Below are 15,614 nucleotides of genomic sequence, written 5' to 3'. Positions count from 1 at the left end.
TCTCAGCAAAAAATTACCGACAAGGGAAGCGGAACGATTTTGGATGAGAGGATAATTTACTGACAGCGAATCAGCAGTTCAACATTAGAACAAGTAGAGTATCTAGTCACCAGTTAGATTACGAACCAGTTGTTGTTCACAATGATTTGATTTCCGTCTCCTTTCTACAAGTAAACATATCACATAGTCTAGATGTTACCAACAGATCCCTAAAAATTCTTTATCTTTGATTGCTTCTTTATTTCTACCAAGGAGTTCTGATGAATGAGCAGTTAATTAAGTTGTTAATTAATCATCATCTGAAGCCATGAGGTAGCTCAGCTCAGCTCAGCTCTTTACTTGTCGGCCAATTAGCATGTATGTATATGATGCATTGCTCTCTTCTTTCCTTGTTGATTAATCACTTCATCCCTTCTTGACATTCACCTGTGCTTTCCTCATGCTCCATGCCCTGAGCTGCGACACCTTCACCGTGCTGCTGCCGTTGTTGAAGGCGTACATGTGGGTGGCTCCGTCGACCACCGCCACCGGGTAGACTCTGGCCATGATGCAGGCCCTGCCGCCGCCGCCGAAGCTCTCCACCGCAGAACGGTCAATCTGCACGCCGGAGTGACCAGGTTTCAGAATTCAGACAGTTCATTTCACTCCCTACACGTGTTTCAGAATTCAGACAGTTCATTTCACTCCCTACACGTGTTTCAGAATTCAGACAGTTCAATTCAGACACTTACTCACCAGAGTTCTCAAAGAGATCTTCTTCTCCTTTTCAAGGTCATATTCAAAGAAGCCTCCGTATGCTGGTGTGTACAGTCCTGGCCTCAACGATGACCTGCACAAGGAAAATTAAGATGAACAGTTTTAGACTGACATATGAACAAGTTCAGACTTTTTAAGTGTCTTCCTTGTTTTCCAATGTTTACTGTCAAACGCTAGATCACTACAATATCACCTCACTCGATTACTAATGCAATGCAAATTCTCAAGCATCAAAAGAATCTGGGTGTTCTATACTACAGTCTACAGTTGATGAAAAAGCATTAACCTTGTCAGATCAGAGCACATGAGAACCATATACTTCTGCTCTGATTTGTAAACTCTGAAGTTCACAGTAGTGTGTTCATCCATGTTATCAGAGGCAAGAACAACAAGTCCAAATGGCCCCACTCCACCATGAACTGAAGCATCTGCTTCGCGGCAATGTTTCTCGGTGTCTAAAAGCCAGGAAGGATCAAATGGATCAGCAGCATCTATGGCTGCCAGCTCAAAATCTATCTCGACATCTGCCTGCTTCAAGAAAATGGTGTCCTATATTAGCTACAGTTTATGTAAAAAAACATACCAAAACTAGCTTGGCTACAATGCTCTCTACCGTTGTTTTAGAGTTCTACTACCGCTATTATTCTACTATCAGTATTATTGTCAGTAAAAAAATCTCATTGATTTTGAGTTCCACTACTAGTAAAAAAAAATCTACTCTCAATAGTTGATATATTAGTATAAGTAGATCTAATCCATTGGCTTAGGAAAAAAATAAACGATTTAGATTAGTTCTACTATTAGTAGAGAGTATTGTAAAACACCTAATCATAATGCTTTGATGAGGTAAAATGAAACTAGCCTGTAAAGTATCAGTTCCATTAATCTCAAACAAATCCCCCTTCTTGAGCTCTATCTCTTGATGGCTGACTTCATTTCTTCGAAGCGATTCAACCTCTTCAACTGGCCATTGCAGCAACCGCTTGCCATCGCCATCTAACCAAATTGTCCTGGGGATTGCCTTTTATGAAATAACAAATGGGGATAAACATGTTACACTGACAAGCTAAGGTCAAAACAGTACTTCCATATCATATAGCTAAAGGAGCTTAGAGGCTGAATTTCTTACATGTATGCCAGCCCAACCTTTTGCAACATCATCTGAGGTACTATCTGTCTCATTAGTCCAGCCCCATATTATCCGTCTTCCTTTTCTCGAATCGAAGAATGACTTTGAAGCATAGTAATTGCCATAATCGATCCTCAACCACAGCCGTCTGTCATCCAAGATGGTATCTGGCACAAACATGTCATGTTTTAAATCATAAACACCAACCATGTACTTGTCACAGTTATCCAGACTCATTTTGAGGACATGCTTGGCGCCATTTGGGATAGCCGCAGACAGGTCCAGCCCATTGTTCTTGCCAGGTAAAACAGCGAAGAAATCCGGGCACTCCCACATGGTGGATGCGTTGGAAGAATACAATGGGTGCTCTACTCTAGTCCATTGCATAAAGTCTTTACTCTTGTACAAAAGTGCTGCACTGTAGCCATTCAGCTCAGCCCCAACTGCTATCCTCCATAGCCCATCTGGTCCTATCCAACCGGTTGTCGGATCTCTGAATTGGTTTGAGTTCAAACCCTGTCCAACTGGTTCGATCAGCGGGTTGTTTTTTGGCTTGGTCCATTCCCTCAGGTAAGGGTCAGACCAATTCTTCGGCAGCACAATGTTTTGAACCTGACGCTTCTCCGTGTCGGCACCAGTATATATGATCACTGGTTGATCACCAGCCAGGATTGTGGCTGAACCAGTCCAGCAACCGTTTATGTCGCTCGGAGTATTTCCTTCTATTGCAGGTTCAAGACGGATCCAGTTGATGAGATCTGTTGAGACTGAGTGGCCCCAAACTATGTTACCCCAAACGGATCCATTCGGGTTATACTGGTAGAATTCGTGGTAGATGCCGTTGTAGTACATTGGTCCTGTAATTTTTGAGATAATTTAGGCTTGTAATGTCTCAGCTTATTCTGCAATTTGTTTGGATGCATTTTATGTGAAGAAGACGCATACCGTTTGGATCTTTTGAATTGCCAAATTTTGCCAGGATTGCCATTTCACCGGACATTTCAAAAAGAAACAGAGAATATCAGATTTCGAATAATTGGCCTATATAAAAGACATGACAAACAGGGCGAAAGATGCAAAAATTCAGTACATGCTTGATTATTAGCCTGTGTTTAAGAACAGATCTGTGAAATGTTTCAGAGCAAAAATCAAGTCCTGTAAATCTGTAATTAGGCCTCTTACAACAAATCTTTGCATTTTCTAGGTTAACATTTCCTAACTGGAGCTAGTAGACTAGTATTAACAGAATAGTACAACAAATGTGTTCTCTCAGAGAAAACTACCCAAGATGGCTGTGGCACTATGGCATACGTATAGAATGCCTACCCGTCAAAATATGGCCATATCACAGCATTTTTGCAGTAAACAGTTTCCAGTGAAAAAAAATCTAAATATAAAGAATCAACATATTACGATAAACTGAAAATCTAACTGCAGCACCACAAACGTGTGAAACAATAAGCAGCAAATTTCACAAGCAATGAGTTGTCTACCTACCTTTCCTCTCTCTTATTATGAAACTAACATGTTCACAATAATTAAGGTCACCCACTAGGCTAAATTTCTGCAGCTGGAAAGATGCTAACTATCACCTAATTAGACGATTCTTAACTTCTGCAACAATAACCCTAATTAGATCAGCTGTTTCTTCTTGAACCAAGAAAGAAAGGCACATCAAGCAGGAGAATACAGATTCTGGTTGGATATAGCCAAAGTCAAAAGGTTGAAAACTCATGGAAAGCATACAAACGCACCATTGATCCAGTTCTTGGGAGGCTGGAAGTGATATCCAGTTCTATATCCCTTGCTCACAATAGAGGAGACCTTTGGAGACTGTGGATAGAGGAAGACTCTCTGTGTGGCCTCTACTCCGTTCCTGCAGATAAGATTAGATTCACAGGAAAAAAGTACAAGGAAGACGAAGAGAAAGGGCCAGTGAGGCCATGGCTGAGGTACTAGGGCCATGACCATGGGAGAGGAAATGGCCAAATGGAGATGTAAGATGTGTGAAGACTTTGTTTAACTTGGTGATGTGGTGACCAACAGCACAAAAGTAATGACACTTGCTTGGATTGGTCCAAACAGAATTTTTTAAGTGCTCGGTACTTATTTTAATTCAACAGGATGGTTAGTTTCCATTCAGACCTTGCTTTGTAGCAATATCATAGAGGATACCAACTTAAGGAAGGTTAAGCATGATTTAGTTTGTTTGACTTGTAATATAAGATTTAATTGAACCCTTGTATGAAAATTTCAGCAAAACAAGGTTCAAAATGAAAAATGAAACTGTCTTGAAACCATAGTATACCTTGAAGAATCTATTTGAGACAGCTAGGTAAGCATCATTAGCTTAGTTTCATAGACTTCTCGCCTTCGTCTACTTCCTCGTCTCCTGATTTGCTGGTGTCCATGTTCTCCTACCCTGGCAATATTTCTTTCTCCTCTTCCTTGTACTTTTCTTATCTAAATCTTCTTTCTTCTGTGATCTTCCTGTGGAAAGACAGCATTCTTGTTGCCGATGGACTCCGATTTTCAGCAGCAGTAAGTAATCCAGCAGATTCCTCCTGTATCGAGATAGACTCTGATGTTTGAGCTTTTATTTGTTTTGGTGTCTGAACTCCATCCACCCCTGGCTCCAAAAAGAAGAAGAAAAAGGAAAAGGGAGGACAAAACTGTGTCCACTAGCATTTCTGAGTTCTGACTGGATTTTTTTTTTTTGGAATTTTGACTGGATCACAAAAAATCTGAAACTTCACCTGATAGCTACACGCACTGAAGATAACTGTTGTGCACCTTCTCTTCAGTTTGTTGTGCTGGATGTGTTGTGGTATTACCTCATCCCTGAGATGATAGCATTTTAAACGACATGAAAATCCCAGCAAATTTCACCACAACGAAAAACCACTACTATGTAACCTATAATTCTGGTAACACCAGAGGATTAAAACAAATAATCAGGGGGACACAAAAGTAAAATATTGTAGAGGATTAAAACAATAATCAGATAGGGGGCACAGAATAAGATATTTTAGATGATTAAAACAAAAAATCAACTGGCACAAAAATAAAAAGATTTTTCTTTTTAAAAGATTCTTCCAAAAGAAAATCATTCAGAGGGTAAAAAAAAATAAAAGAGTAATTGACAGCTGTGGGAATGTGGGATCCAAAAGAAAATCATTCAGAGGGTAAAAAAAAATAAAAGAGTAATTGACAGCTGTGGGATTTGAACCCACGCCCTTTCGGACCAGAGCCTAAATCTGGCGCCTTAGACCACTCGGCCAAACTGTCATTGCTGCTGTTTGTAGGATTCTTATTTATAAATTAGACAGATGCATTTCAGAAAGGCCAAAATTGCCACATGGATTTGAGGAGAGGACAGAGGTTCCGAGGTTGCCTGCGCTTTCAATGCGTTTCACTCTCGGTGAAAAAAGAAAGAAAATTCCGATGAATGTTCAGTGGTTCTGCACTATATCTCCATGTGTTTTACAGCACAAATGCTATAGGAAACTCACAACATGGTATTGTTGTAATCAAGAATTTGGAATGGTTTTACAGACTATCGTCAAGTTCACCAACGTTTCAGAATCTAACAAAAACCTTCACATACTCCGAGTCCGACATTGACTGGAGAAAGAGTAATAGAACAGACACATGTTCAAATTAAGATCATTTATCATTATCAATAACAAAGAACGAAAATTGAAGCCCAGGACATCCCGACAGGAATGTCGAGGAACCCGCCGCCGTCAGAGCTGTTTCGCGGCAGACTCAAGCGGAGCGAGCTCCGAGCGTGGGAGAAAAGATCATACCAGGCTGCGTGGACGGGAGCTTCCACGGAGTGGCGAGGCCGGGGCGGCCAGGTCAGTAATCCCGTGGCGCTGAGAGTGAGAGGGAGGAGGGGAGCGAGACGGGTGAAGAGAAGCATGAGGAGAGATGGCTCTGGCAGTGGCAGGGGCAGCGGAGGACAGGGCAACGCAGCGTTGGGAGTGGAACTGGTGTTGCGCTGCCGCGGCTGGCTCATGATCGGAGGCCGGAGAACTCAGGGGCGACGGCGACGGGAGGTCCCGGCGGCCTACGTGGCGGCGGCCGGCGGCGACATGTATTTCTGCGCTAATTTGTCTATCATCCTCACCGTTTTGCTTTTAATAACTACTTCCACTGTTTACAACGCAAGAATTCCATTATTATTTATATGGATGCTAGTTAATCTAAATATATTTTTATAAATTATATACATTCATTAATTAATGAATTTAGATAAGACTAAAAAGTTTTACAATATGAAACGGAGGTAGTAAACTGAAATCACTTATTAACAATTAAAATAGAAATTTTTTTAAAAATATGTGTTTTTATAGTGATCTAAAAAATATTAATTTAAGTAAACTATGATGAAATTTTTTTTCTAAAGATCAACTTAGAGCTAAAATTTAAAATTTTAAACTTAAAAGTTACTTCCTCCGTTTTATATAATGTAAGATGTTTGATTTTTTTTTCTTATAATGATTGACCATTTATCTTATTCAAAAGATTATAAAAATATCATTTATTTTGCTTGTGACTTACTTTATTATCAAAAGAATTTTAAGCACGATTTGTTATTTTTATATTTATACTAAACTTTTAAATAAGACGAAAACTTTTGAATAAGACGAATAGTTAAACATCGTAACCAAAAAAATCAAACATCTTATCTGTAAAAGGATTTTTATTTTAGTTTATTTGCTTCTAAAATTCAGAACCTACAAATTAGTTTATTAATGCATTTGCTTCATTCCAGTACGGGGAGTCGGGGACAGCACTAGTCCCACTAGCAACGAGGCTGTACTAAGGCCTTGTTAGGTCCAATTTTTTTTTTCAAAAACATCGCATCGAATCTTTAGACACCTAAATAAAGCATTAAACGTAGATGAACCAAAAAATTAATTACACAGTTACGGAAGAAATCTTAAGATGAATCTTTTAAGCCTAATTAGTCCATGATTAGCCATAAGTGCTACAATAACCAACATATGCTAATGACAGATTAATTAGGCTCAAAAAATTCGTCTCGCTGTTTCTAGGCTAGCCGTGAAATTCATTTTTTTATTCGGGTTCGAAAACCTCTTCCGACATCCGATCAAACGTTCGATGTAACCCCTTTAGCAAAAATTTTTGCCAACTAAATAACCCCTAACTTTCTTTCCTGCGTCACCTTATTCTAGTCCAAAGTATGCGGATGCGGAGACCGGATTCCTCTTCAGCGACCTATTTTAGGGCGCGTTCAATGGTAGAGCCGCTGTGGACTCTATTTCAAGTCACGCCAGCAACAATAGTCTATTTTATAATAATAGTAAAAATGTATAGTCAGATGTGGTTTCTTCATTAATGGAATAAAATATTCTTTATTACGTCAGTTTCCTTTTTATACACCCTCATACCAGAAAGTTTCCTTTAATAAATGCTAAGAGTCGACTCTAAGCCGTTGCCATGCATGACAATAACTTTTCTCTGGCCTTCTCTCTTTTCTCCACGTTACCAATCTTACGTGGCGAACGGGAGAGTCAGTTAATAAGTATATTTGAATGTGCCCTTAGATCCTATTTAGTTTCTAAAAAGTTTTCTAAAAAATAACACATCAAATTTTTGGATATCTAAATAGAGCATTAAATATACATAAACATTAAAACTAATTACATAGTTATGGGAGCAATCGTGAAACGATTTTTTTAACCTAATTAGTACGTGACTAGCCATAATTGCTACAATAATCTATATGTACTAATGACAGATTAATTAGGCTTAAAAGATTCGTCTCGCAGTTTATTCATGAAATTTGTAATTTATTTTATAATTAGACTACATTTAATACTTATCCAATGTGATATTTTTCTAAAAAAATTACAAACTGAACCGGGCCTTATTATGTATTCCACCTTTATTGTAAAATTTTGGGGCTAGATTTATTTATATGCTAATAAAAATAGACACATATAATATATATATATATTTATAAATCTAAGTAAGCATGAAAGACTTGAAATATAAAAACAAAAAGGAGTACCCCGTGGCAACCCAAATTTCTTGGCCGCACCACACATCATCAGTACAGATCTAAGTCTAAGTCTAAGGCCCTATTTAGATCCATAAAAATAGCAAAAGTTTTACAAGTACTTTTTAGCAAAATAGATCTAAACATTAGGATAAAAAAATAGCAACTTTACATTTGGCATCTGGCAATCTAGAGTAGCAAATTTCACTAAAAAATACATAGGGACACGGACCACCTCTCACTTCTGAAAGAATGATAACTTTTACATGCCTCTAAACACCAACTTACAAAATACAATACCAAAACTTTTGCCACCAAAACTTTTGCCATTTGGCATTTCAAATACCTCTAAACAGGGCCTAACAGGGCAAATGATTGTCTAGAAAAACATGACAAATGCTTTCCGAAAAAAATGAGAAAAAGACAGGCCTCTGGATGGCTAGCGGACAACATGAAAAAGGCTAGCGGAAAAAAATCGGTTTCAATATCAAAAAGAGAGAGAAATAATCAGTTGCCATTTCATACGGATGGCTGACCAAAGATGGGGAGTATTCACAACAAAAGTGACACAGAACATTGGCATTGCCGCTAGATTAGCAAATCTATGACCATTTATACAACGAAACAGCCATGCAATTCAAATATGCTTCTTTGTACACAGGTCCATGTTAGTGCCCAGTAAGGTTCTCTTGTACGTGCTGAGAAGCAACAACGAAACGGGGCGTATCTTCTTGCGTCCATGTGTCTTGAGCCCTTTACCAATCTTCATCCAGCGTAGCCCTATGGAAGCACAGCACTGTGCATACAAGGATGAAGAAGGACGTGAACTCGATGAACATAGCTCCAGTCTCAATTAGGCCAGCATGCCTCAGAATTGCTGGAATTGCAATGCTTCCCATGGCGGATGCACCAGTCAGGAATTTTGCAGCATTGAACCACCTGAAATGATAAGCACTCAATTCTTAGTTTTGCACAATTACAAATGTAAGTACCCCGTCTTTATATCTGTTGAGCATCGAGCTAACACAACAATGTGCACTAAAGTTCTTGAAAAGTAAACAACAATATTGAACCGTACCCTCCACCATCTCTGCTAGTCAAGAACTGGGTGGATCCACCACCAAAGAATAGGCATGGCATCGGAACAAGGACATACATGAGAGCTGCGGATGTATAGCGAATGTCAGTTGAAGGGAGACGGGGATTTGGCAATATTGATTGGGTAACAAACTAACAATTACCTGCTAACATAGGCCACCAATTATTGTACAGAGCACAAGCCTGCACCATCAAAATAATGATCATAAATTACAGAATTAACAATCTTATCAAACAGCGATAGCATGTCAGTCCTGCAGGCCACGGTATCCTGAGAATGCTACTGAGAACACAGAAGCTTGATGGTATCTACAACATCTTTGTGTTCATTGACTGTGAAGTGTCATTTCTAGCATGCATGATTACTACTCAAATTGGATGACTACTAAGCTTCTATAGTAATTTTGGTCGGCAGCTGATGCAATACTCCTCCAACTTTATGAATTTCATGACGCAATAGCATGACAGAGAATGTGCATGAAAGAATTGCACAATCAAAATGTTGAATCAAACTGTTAGGTTCCCACTTCTCTAAGTAATGAGATAGATAGCAAGTAAATAGCAACTGTCATTAAATAAAGCTTCCAGAAGCCTAAATTGTAGCTAATAAAAGAGGCTGGGAGGGGCTTTAACAAGTGAAGCACCATGTACCAGTATTTGCAAAAGAATGCTTGTTGAGAACATAAATGCAAGTCCAGCGAGCCTGTAATAGAAGCAATTACATTGTTATCGCTTTACATACATGTAATAGAATACCCAGAAAAGAATATGAATAATATACTTACACTGTCAAGACACACACCATTAGTAAGTGGACATCATCATCGAGCAGAAAGGTATAAAAGCAAAGCAGACAAGCAGCATTAAGTTAGTGAGAATTTTAAAGCAATTTGCAGGAGAACAAAGATGATGGTATGACCTACCAATAGCACTAGAGTCTAACAAATAACTGCTGGTGAAATTGAAATGTATTTTCAGAATGGTAACTCTGTGCATATGAAACATTATTATATAAAATCAGTAAACATGGTGGTATGACCTACTAAGATCACTGAAGTCTAATAAATAACTGATGGTGAAACTTTTGAGAACACTAACTCTGTGCATATGAAACATTATTCTAGAAAAAACAGTAAAGAAGATGGTATAACCTACTAAGAGCACTAGAGTCTAATAAATAGCTGATGGTGAAACTGAACTGTATTTTGAGAACACTAACTCTGTGAATATGAAAAGCTAATCAGTAAGCAGTTTTGAATTTCAAAACTCCAACTTCATGCAATTTCTCCCAGTTTTGCTGGAAGAACTTTCAATGCTTAATAGCTCACCATGCGATTTATTTCCTTCATGGTGGAGATGCTTATTTTTAGTTGTTCTATGTAAATGCTAATTTAAATTTAAAGATGCTTATCTTTAGATGGTGGACGTGTTTTCTAAGTGTTTTTGAATATTTCAATGATCTTCGTTATGCATATGTGATTGTACAATTAAAGGTAAAGAGAATAACAGAAGTTGATGTTTGGATGTTTGTACTAAACATAAATATGCCCATTTGTTAGAAATAAGACCATTTCTAATCCAGATTTTCAAAGAAAGCCCAGATTACAGAGTTCACACAACGCCACACACCCACAGGTAGACTACATGTTGACTTCAAACTGTCCAGTTCCATGAATCTTCTGTTAGGAGGTAGAAAATGGTTGCATATTTTTCAATCAAAACCTATGTAGTTTCAGTACCACAATGTGCCTTTTAGCAGAAAATTCAAGAAAGTGCTATCCATATGTTCTAAGATTTTTTTATAAGCAGAGCAGTTCAGGTTTGTGGTGAACTCTATATCAAACTAATTTAAATGCACATTGCAAAACTTTGTACCTGCTCATGGGTATCAGTTATGTGATGCTGGGGATTGTTTGTCATTGAGACCGATGGATAAGTTGGCATTTTGCAGGCATATTTTTGGCTATGGGCCTTATTCTGTTGGAAAGATGCAAAAGAGTTGAATGCAACATAGTACTACATGCTAGTGTTTCATGCATTGCTATAGACAAAACCAGACTTGAAAGCTACAGTTTCTAATGGCAAAACACAAGACCCAACACCAAGGTCCCAACTTGGAGGATCAAATTCACTCTGATTCTATGAACAACATCTAAAACGCACACTTTCGAGCAATTCGTGTTCAGGAAAGTCCCACCAATATCCGGTGATACACACGCACACATCAACCTCCCTCTTCCACATTAACAAGCTCGAAACCACCAAAGTCACAACCCTTCCAATCGCCGAATTGCGAGCATCACACCAACTCACGCACGACCAATTGGGGATCCCGCTAGCAAGCGCCAGCCAATCGCAACACCCCCACCCAAACCGAAACCCTAGCGACCCAATCCCCCGCACCGCGACGCTCGAATCGGAGACCCCAAACGACGCAGAAATCGGAACAGAAACTCGAGCAACCCTCACCTTCGACGGTCATCGCCATCTCCGCGAGCAAGCAGCGGCGGCCGGCGGGGCGCACTTCCTTCCTTCCGCTCTGACCTGCGTCGCGAGTCTTTCGCTTTACCCCCTCCACCAAACGGGACGGAGAGAGAGAGAGAGAAATACTCCGTTGGAAAACACACTAAGTGGCTGACAGTGGGTCCCGCATGCTCTGGCCCCCACCTGTCAGTGGGCCATCGGTGTATAAGATGGAGAGAGCCGAGCGAGAGGGCGCCGCCGGTGTTAGGGTATCTCTCTTGAGCTCTCAGCTCGCCGCCGCCGCCGCCGCGCGAGGTGGGCGCTTCACTTGGCCTTCAGGAGGAGAAGGAGGGCATGGCGCGGCTCACGGTGGAGCAGGCGAAGCGGGAGGCGGGATCCGAAGGGACGGCCGCCACGTCGCTCGACCTCTCCCACCGCGCCCTCTCCGACGTCAGCGCCGCCTCTGCTCTTCCGATTGGTGCCCTGCCATGTGTTCCTCATCGTTGTGCGGTGCTGTGTTCCGTGTAGGTGTCGTGCCTGAGCAGCTTCAACAATCTGGAGCGCCTCGACCTCGGCTACAACTGCCTCGTCACCCTCGAGGTAGCTAGAGTGCAGTAAAATGCCAAACTAGTCAATGTAGTACTACCAAGTTAAAATACAGCATGATACTGGCAAATGCATAAATTTTAGGGCTTGTTTGGTTTAGAGGATTAGGAATGCATGCAAATATCAATACATAGGAATTTTTCCACGAGGGTTGAGTGAATGAAAATTGTTCTATGTCTTTTCTCTACAACTTGTAAAAAAGGATTTTTTTTTTGTTTTTCCTATCCTTCATTCCTACAAACCAAACGGTTTTCATAGGAATTAATTCCGAGGAATCCAAATACTTTGTTTTTCCTCCAAATTATTTCACCTATGTGGATATATGGGCTGCTATTCAACGGATGATTCCCATAATGACCTCTCAAAAACCATCCTGTAATGAACTAATTTGATGCATGCTCAGTCTGAATAATTCCTCTAGCTCATTCAAGTAGATAATGGATGATTAATTTTCCACTAAATCATTGCTGTGTCAATCTCTATCATTTATATTACACTTACATTGTGGCTTTGAATGCTGAAGGGCTTGTCCACCTGTGCCAATTTGAAGTGGCTTTCGGTTATTGAAAACAAACTTGTGAACTTAAAAGGTGTTGAAGGCCTCTCAAAGCTGCAGGTGAGTTGCTCTCTCTACCTGCATCTTGATGCGACTGAATCCAGAATTTAATGTTACCTGCATCTTGATGCGACTGAATCCAGAATTTAATGTTAACCCGATTACTTCACTTGGAATGATCGCCAATTGTTCCTCTCCGGTTGTACAGGTACTGAATGCTGGCAAGAATAAGCTTAAAACAATGGATGAAGTCAAATATTTATCAAGCTTGGGAGCATTGATTCTAAATGGTAATGCTATGCAGAAATGGTATATGTTGTCATTTGTACTTGGATTCTTGTCGGTATCTTGATGCATTGATCTTTGTAATTTCTCATGCAGATAACAACATTTCCTCCATATGCAAACTTGACCAGCTTCATCAGTTGAACACTCTTGGTATGCATATCGAGATCACTTCATTAATAGAATAAAATGAATGATTTCATCCTGTGGATATTTTTTTTCTTTTTGAAACGATATAATCTTGCTGTGTGCTGATAATTTCAATAAACTAAAAGGGAAGTGGTAGCCTGCAGGAAAGTATAGATTGGGCCAGGGGAACTTAACACTAAGAACCTTTTCCATTACATTTTTTTCTGCACGGAAAATACTACTCCCACCGTCCCAAAATAACTTCACCTTTCTAGTTCAAATTTGATCTAGAAAGGTAAAGTTATTTTGGGACAGATGAATTAGTTTACTAATAGATAATCCACGTTTCTTCGTTCTCATATTATATTATACATACATCAACCAACAAATGAGTTGTTTCACATTCCAGTTCCAAACAGGCAAACAATAATGATGTTCCCTCCACTTTAGTAACTTCTGAATGTTTTTTGCTGCAGTTCTCTCCAAAAACCCTATTTTCACTATTGGGGATGCTTTGATGAAGGCAAAGGCTATGAAAAAGGTTACTATTATTTAGTTTGCAAAAAAAAAGAGAGAAATACTTTAGCATCTTTAATATGCAACTTTTCTTATCTTACATGACTAATGTTTTGTTTCTGCTTTCCTCAGTTATCCTTGTCTCACTGCCAGATAGAAAACATTGGTTCTTCTCTCACAGCGTGTGTGGAATTGAAGGAACTTCGGCTTGCTCACAACAAGATCACTGTATGTAGTCCTACTTATGAATAGCATATTTCTGGGCTGTTTTTGCACCTTGATTTTTATTGCTACCCAAAAGCATGGTCTATTGCGCTTGGTCACTCTGTGACATCCTATCTGAATTCTGATTCACAGACAATTCCATCAAACTTGGCGAAAAATGTCAAAATTTTGAACCTTGATTTAGGAAACAACTTAATTGGAAGGAGGTCAGATTTGGAGGTTTGCATTAATTTGCCCCCAACCTTTTGTGTTCATAATATCTTTACACTATCTCAATCTTTCTACTCTTCTCTCTTTTGGATTTTAGGTCCTTTCTGAACTGCACTACTTGAGGAACCTAAATTTGCAGGGAAATCCTATTGCTGAGAAAGATGGTTTAGCCAAAAAGGTAATTCCTTTTCCCCCTGCCTTTCTGTATGCATTGCAATTCTGGAGTAATTCTTGATGTTTTCTCAGGTTATGAAATTAGCTCCCAATCTGCGCATATTTAACTCAAAGCCTATGGAAGCCAGCTCCAAGAGTACGAAGAACTCTAGAGAAGAGAATCTACCAACCAAGGATGCTGCTATGCCTGACGGTGGTCCTACTGACATTTGTACAAAAAAGAAAACCAAGGGGAAACACTCGAAACAACAAATCAAGAGCCCTGAAGAAACCGTGGGACAAAGTACTCGCCTGGATGTCACTATTGCCACACCAGTAAAATCTGAACCGCTCATTGGAGAGGGAAAAGAAAAGGTGGCTGTAGAACATGTCAAGAACAAGAAATCAAAGAGGAAGGACGACAACTCTTCACTTGATGATACTGATAAAAAGGCTAGCAAAGGAGCCAAGAGGATGAAATCTGCTAACAAAGAGAAGAATGCCGAAGGAATTGATGACACAGAAATTCCATTTGCAGACTTGGTGTTCTCTAGTGAAGGCAACAATCCAGATCCTGAGTTGAAGGGCAAAATTCAGGAAATTGCCCCGGATGGAAAATTTGGTGGCCTGGTAATCGATCACACCAAGAAGAAGAAAGGCAAAGGCATGGTCGTCGGCTCCGCTGCTCTTGAGCAGCTATCCTCTGCGCCGGAGGTGGGAGCAGGTGCACTGTCAGGATGGGATTAGTTGTAGACTTGCAGTGAGCTGCGACCCTGATCACCGGCAAATTGGCGATTAGTGGTCAATGGAACGTTGGAACTCCTTTGTTTTAGCTTTGCTTGCAAGCAGTGGTTTTGCATGCACTATCTGCTTGCTTGATCACTTCAAATGTGTAACTGACTTGTTGATACAGCAGTTTGGAAATTTTGTGAACGTTCAGATGATTGGGAAGCTCTGTTTCGTCTCTTAACTCATCAGCGTTGTTGCTTTCTATCCATTATCAAACTCTGATAGTTCAGCACAGCCACGACAATTCGCGTTAGCTTTTCTGAAGAACTTGCTTTGCAATAAATTGAGAGACAAATATGGTAGCTATTGAAGTCAAACCAGTCGGTCCGAGAACATAATGTCGTCCCGAAGCAAGGTTATGCCATTGTCCAGTCAACTTCAAAACCGTAATACGTTTACCATATATCATCGCCACAAAAATTGCACTCAACAAGGAATGCATATTAATGTTTGCATCAGCAAGCATACACGATAGTGCCAAACGACATATTAATGTTTGCATATTAATCGCTAGATTTGCTTCGAGATATTGCAAAACATTCACCTATTTTTGAACCTTGGACATTTCGTCAGCATATGCTGTTTGAAGATGATAGCTAAAATACCATAGTGCCAAACGATATATTTACGAACAAAAAATAATTTAGGAATAAAAATTTTATATACGT

The 15,614-nt window shown here is 39.7% G+C and overlaps 3 protein-coding genes and 1 non-coding gene across 7 annotated transcripts; 1 reads left to right on the top strand and 3 right to left on the bottom strand.

Annotated features, from left to right (window-relative positions):
• Nucleotides 1–19: 19 nt before the first annotated feature.
• LOC102712406 (beta-fructofuranosidase, insoluble isoenzyme 4) lies at nucleotides 20–4,522 on the bottom strand. Of its 3 annotated transcripts, XM_015832631.2 has the most exons (8): nucleotides 4,194–4,522; nucleotides 3,640–3,761; nucleotides 2,831–2,839; nucleotides 1,886–2,742; nucleotides 1,619–1,777; nucleotides 1,043–1,284; nucleotides 736–829; nucleotides 20–597 (listed from the first exon to the last, which is right to left on the bottom strand). In XM_015832631.2, the coding sequence occupies exons 4-8, from the start codon at nucleotides 2,735–2,737 to the stop codon at nucleotides 406–408; spliced, it is 1,539 nt and encodes a 512-aa protein (XP_015688117.1). In that variant the 5' UTR covers nucleotides 2,738–2,742; nucleotides 2,831–2,839; nucleotides 3,640–3,761; nucleotides 4,194–4,522; the 3' UTR covers nucleotides 20–405. The 3 variants fall into 3 exon arrangements, with proteins under 3 accessions (XP_015688117.1, XP_006645342.1, XP_040380792.1); XM_006645279.3 differs by lacking the exon at nucleotides 4,194–4,522 and having other exon boundaries at nucleotides 332–597; nucleotides 3,640–4,102; XM_040524858.1 differs by lacking the exon at nucleotides 4,194–4,522 and having other exon boundaries at nucleotides 557–648; nucleotides 3,640–4,113.
• A 571-nt stretch (nucleotides 4,523–5,093) lies between these two features.
• Nucleotides 5,094–5,173, bottom strand: TRNAL-UAG. The gene has a single exon. It is a non-coding gene; the product is annotated as a tRNA-Leu (tRNA).
• Nucleotides 5,174–8,378: 3,205 nt separating this feature from the next.
• Nucleotides 8,379–11,617, bottom strand: LOC102712679 (vacuolar protein sorting-associated protein 55 homolog). 2 transcript variants are annotated; one of them, XM_006645281.3, is made up of 5 exons: nucleotides 11,484–11,617; nucleotides 9,666–9,717; nucleotides 9,158–9,197; nucleotides 8,995–9,079; nucleotides 8,379–8,855 (listed from the first exon to the last, which is right to left on the bottom strand). In XM_006645281.3, exons 2-5 carry the CDS (start codon nucleotides 9,696–9,698, stop codon nucleotides 8,672–8,674), a joined length of 342 nt encoding a protein of 113 aa, XP_006645344.1. In that variant the 5' UTR covers nucleotides 9,699–9,717; nucleotides 11,484–11,617; the 3' UTR covers nucleotides 8,379–8,671. The 2 variants fall into 2 exon arrangements, with proteins under 2 accessions (XP_006645344.1, XP_006645343.1); XM_006645280.3 differs by lacking the exon at nucleotides 11,484–11,617 and adding an exon at nucleotides 9,800–10,296.
• Nucleotides 11,618–11,736: 119 nt separating this feature from the next.
• Nucleotides 11,737–15,108, top strand: LOC102699370 (protein phosphatase 1 regulatory subunit SDS22). The gene is made up of 10 exons (XM_006646663.3): nucleotides 11,737–11,927; nucleotides 12,006–12,077; nucleotides 12,607–12,699; nucleotides 12,848–12,929; nucleotides 13,021–13,077; nucleotides 13,530–13,594; nucleotides 13,702–13,797; nucleotides 13,927–14,013; nucleotides 14,102–14,182; nucleotides 14,251–15,108. Exons 1-10 carry the CDS (start codon nucleotides 11,832–11,834, stop codon nucleotides 14,902–14,904), a joined length of 1,383 nt encoding a protein of 460 aa, XP_006646726.1. The 5' UTR covers nucleotides 11,737–11,831; the 3' UTR covers nucleotides 14,905–15,108.
• The last annotated feature ends 506 nt before the right edge of the window (nucleotides 15,109–15,614 follow it).

This window comes from Oryza brachyantha, chromosome 1 (genome assembly GCF_000231095.2).
Source record: "Oryza brachyantha chromosome 1, ObraRS2, whole genome shotgun sequence".
NCBI classification, from domain to species: Eukaryota; Viridiplantae; Streptophyta; class Magnoliopsida; order Poales; family Poaceae; genus Oryza; species Oryza brachyantha.
This window is presented reverse-complemented; position numbering and strand designations above follow the sequence as displayed.

What these genes read in the sequence shown, in the direction of transcription:
- LOC102699370 (XM_006646663.3), top strand. Translation starts at nt 11,832, where the DNA reads ATGGCGCGGCTCACGGTGGAGCAGGCGAAGCGGGAGGCGGGATCCGAA. An exon ending in AAGGCCTCTCAAAGCTGCAG is followed by an intron (nt 12,700 to 12,847) that starts GTGAGTTGCTCT and finishes CCGGTTGTACAG; the next exon opens with GTACTGAATGCTGGCAAGAA. An exon ending in TTGCTCACAACAAGATCACT is followed by an intron (nt 13,798 to 13,926) that starts GTATGTAGTCCT and finishes TCTGATTCACAG; the next exon opens with ACAATTCCATCAAACTTGGC.
- LOC102712679 (XM_006645280.3), bottom strand. Translation starts at nt 9,819, where the DNA reads ATGGTGTGTGTCTTGACAGT. An exon ending in ATGGTGTGTGTCTTGACAGT is followed by an intron (nt 9,718 to 9,799) that starts GTAAGTATATTA and finishes CTTCTATTACAG; the next exon opens with GCTCGCTGGACTTGCATTTA. An exon ending in GCATTCTTTTGCAAATACTG is followed by an intron (nt 9,198 to 9,665) that starts GTACATGGTGCT and finishes TTGATGGTGCAG; the next exon opens with GCTTGTGCTCTGTACAATAA.
- LOC102712406 (XM_006645279.3), bottom strand. Translation starts at nt 3,856, where the DNA reads ATGGTCATGGCCCTAGTACCTCAGCCATGGCCTCACTGGCCCTTTCTC. An exon ending in ATGTGCTCTGATCTGACAAG is followed by an intron (nt 830 to 1,042) that starts GTTAATGCTTTT and finishes TTCCTTGTGCAG; the next exon opens with GTCATCGTTGAGGCCAGGAC. An exon ending in AGATCTCTTTGAGAACTCTG is followed by an intron (nt 598 to 735) that starts GTGAGTAAGTGT and finishes TCCGGCGTGCAG; the next exon opens with ATTGACCGTTCTGCGGTGGA.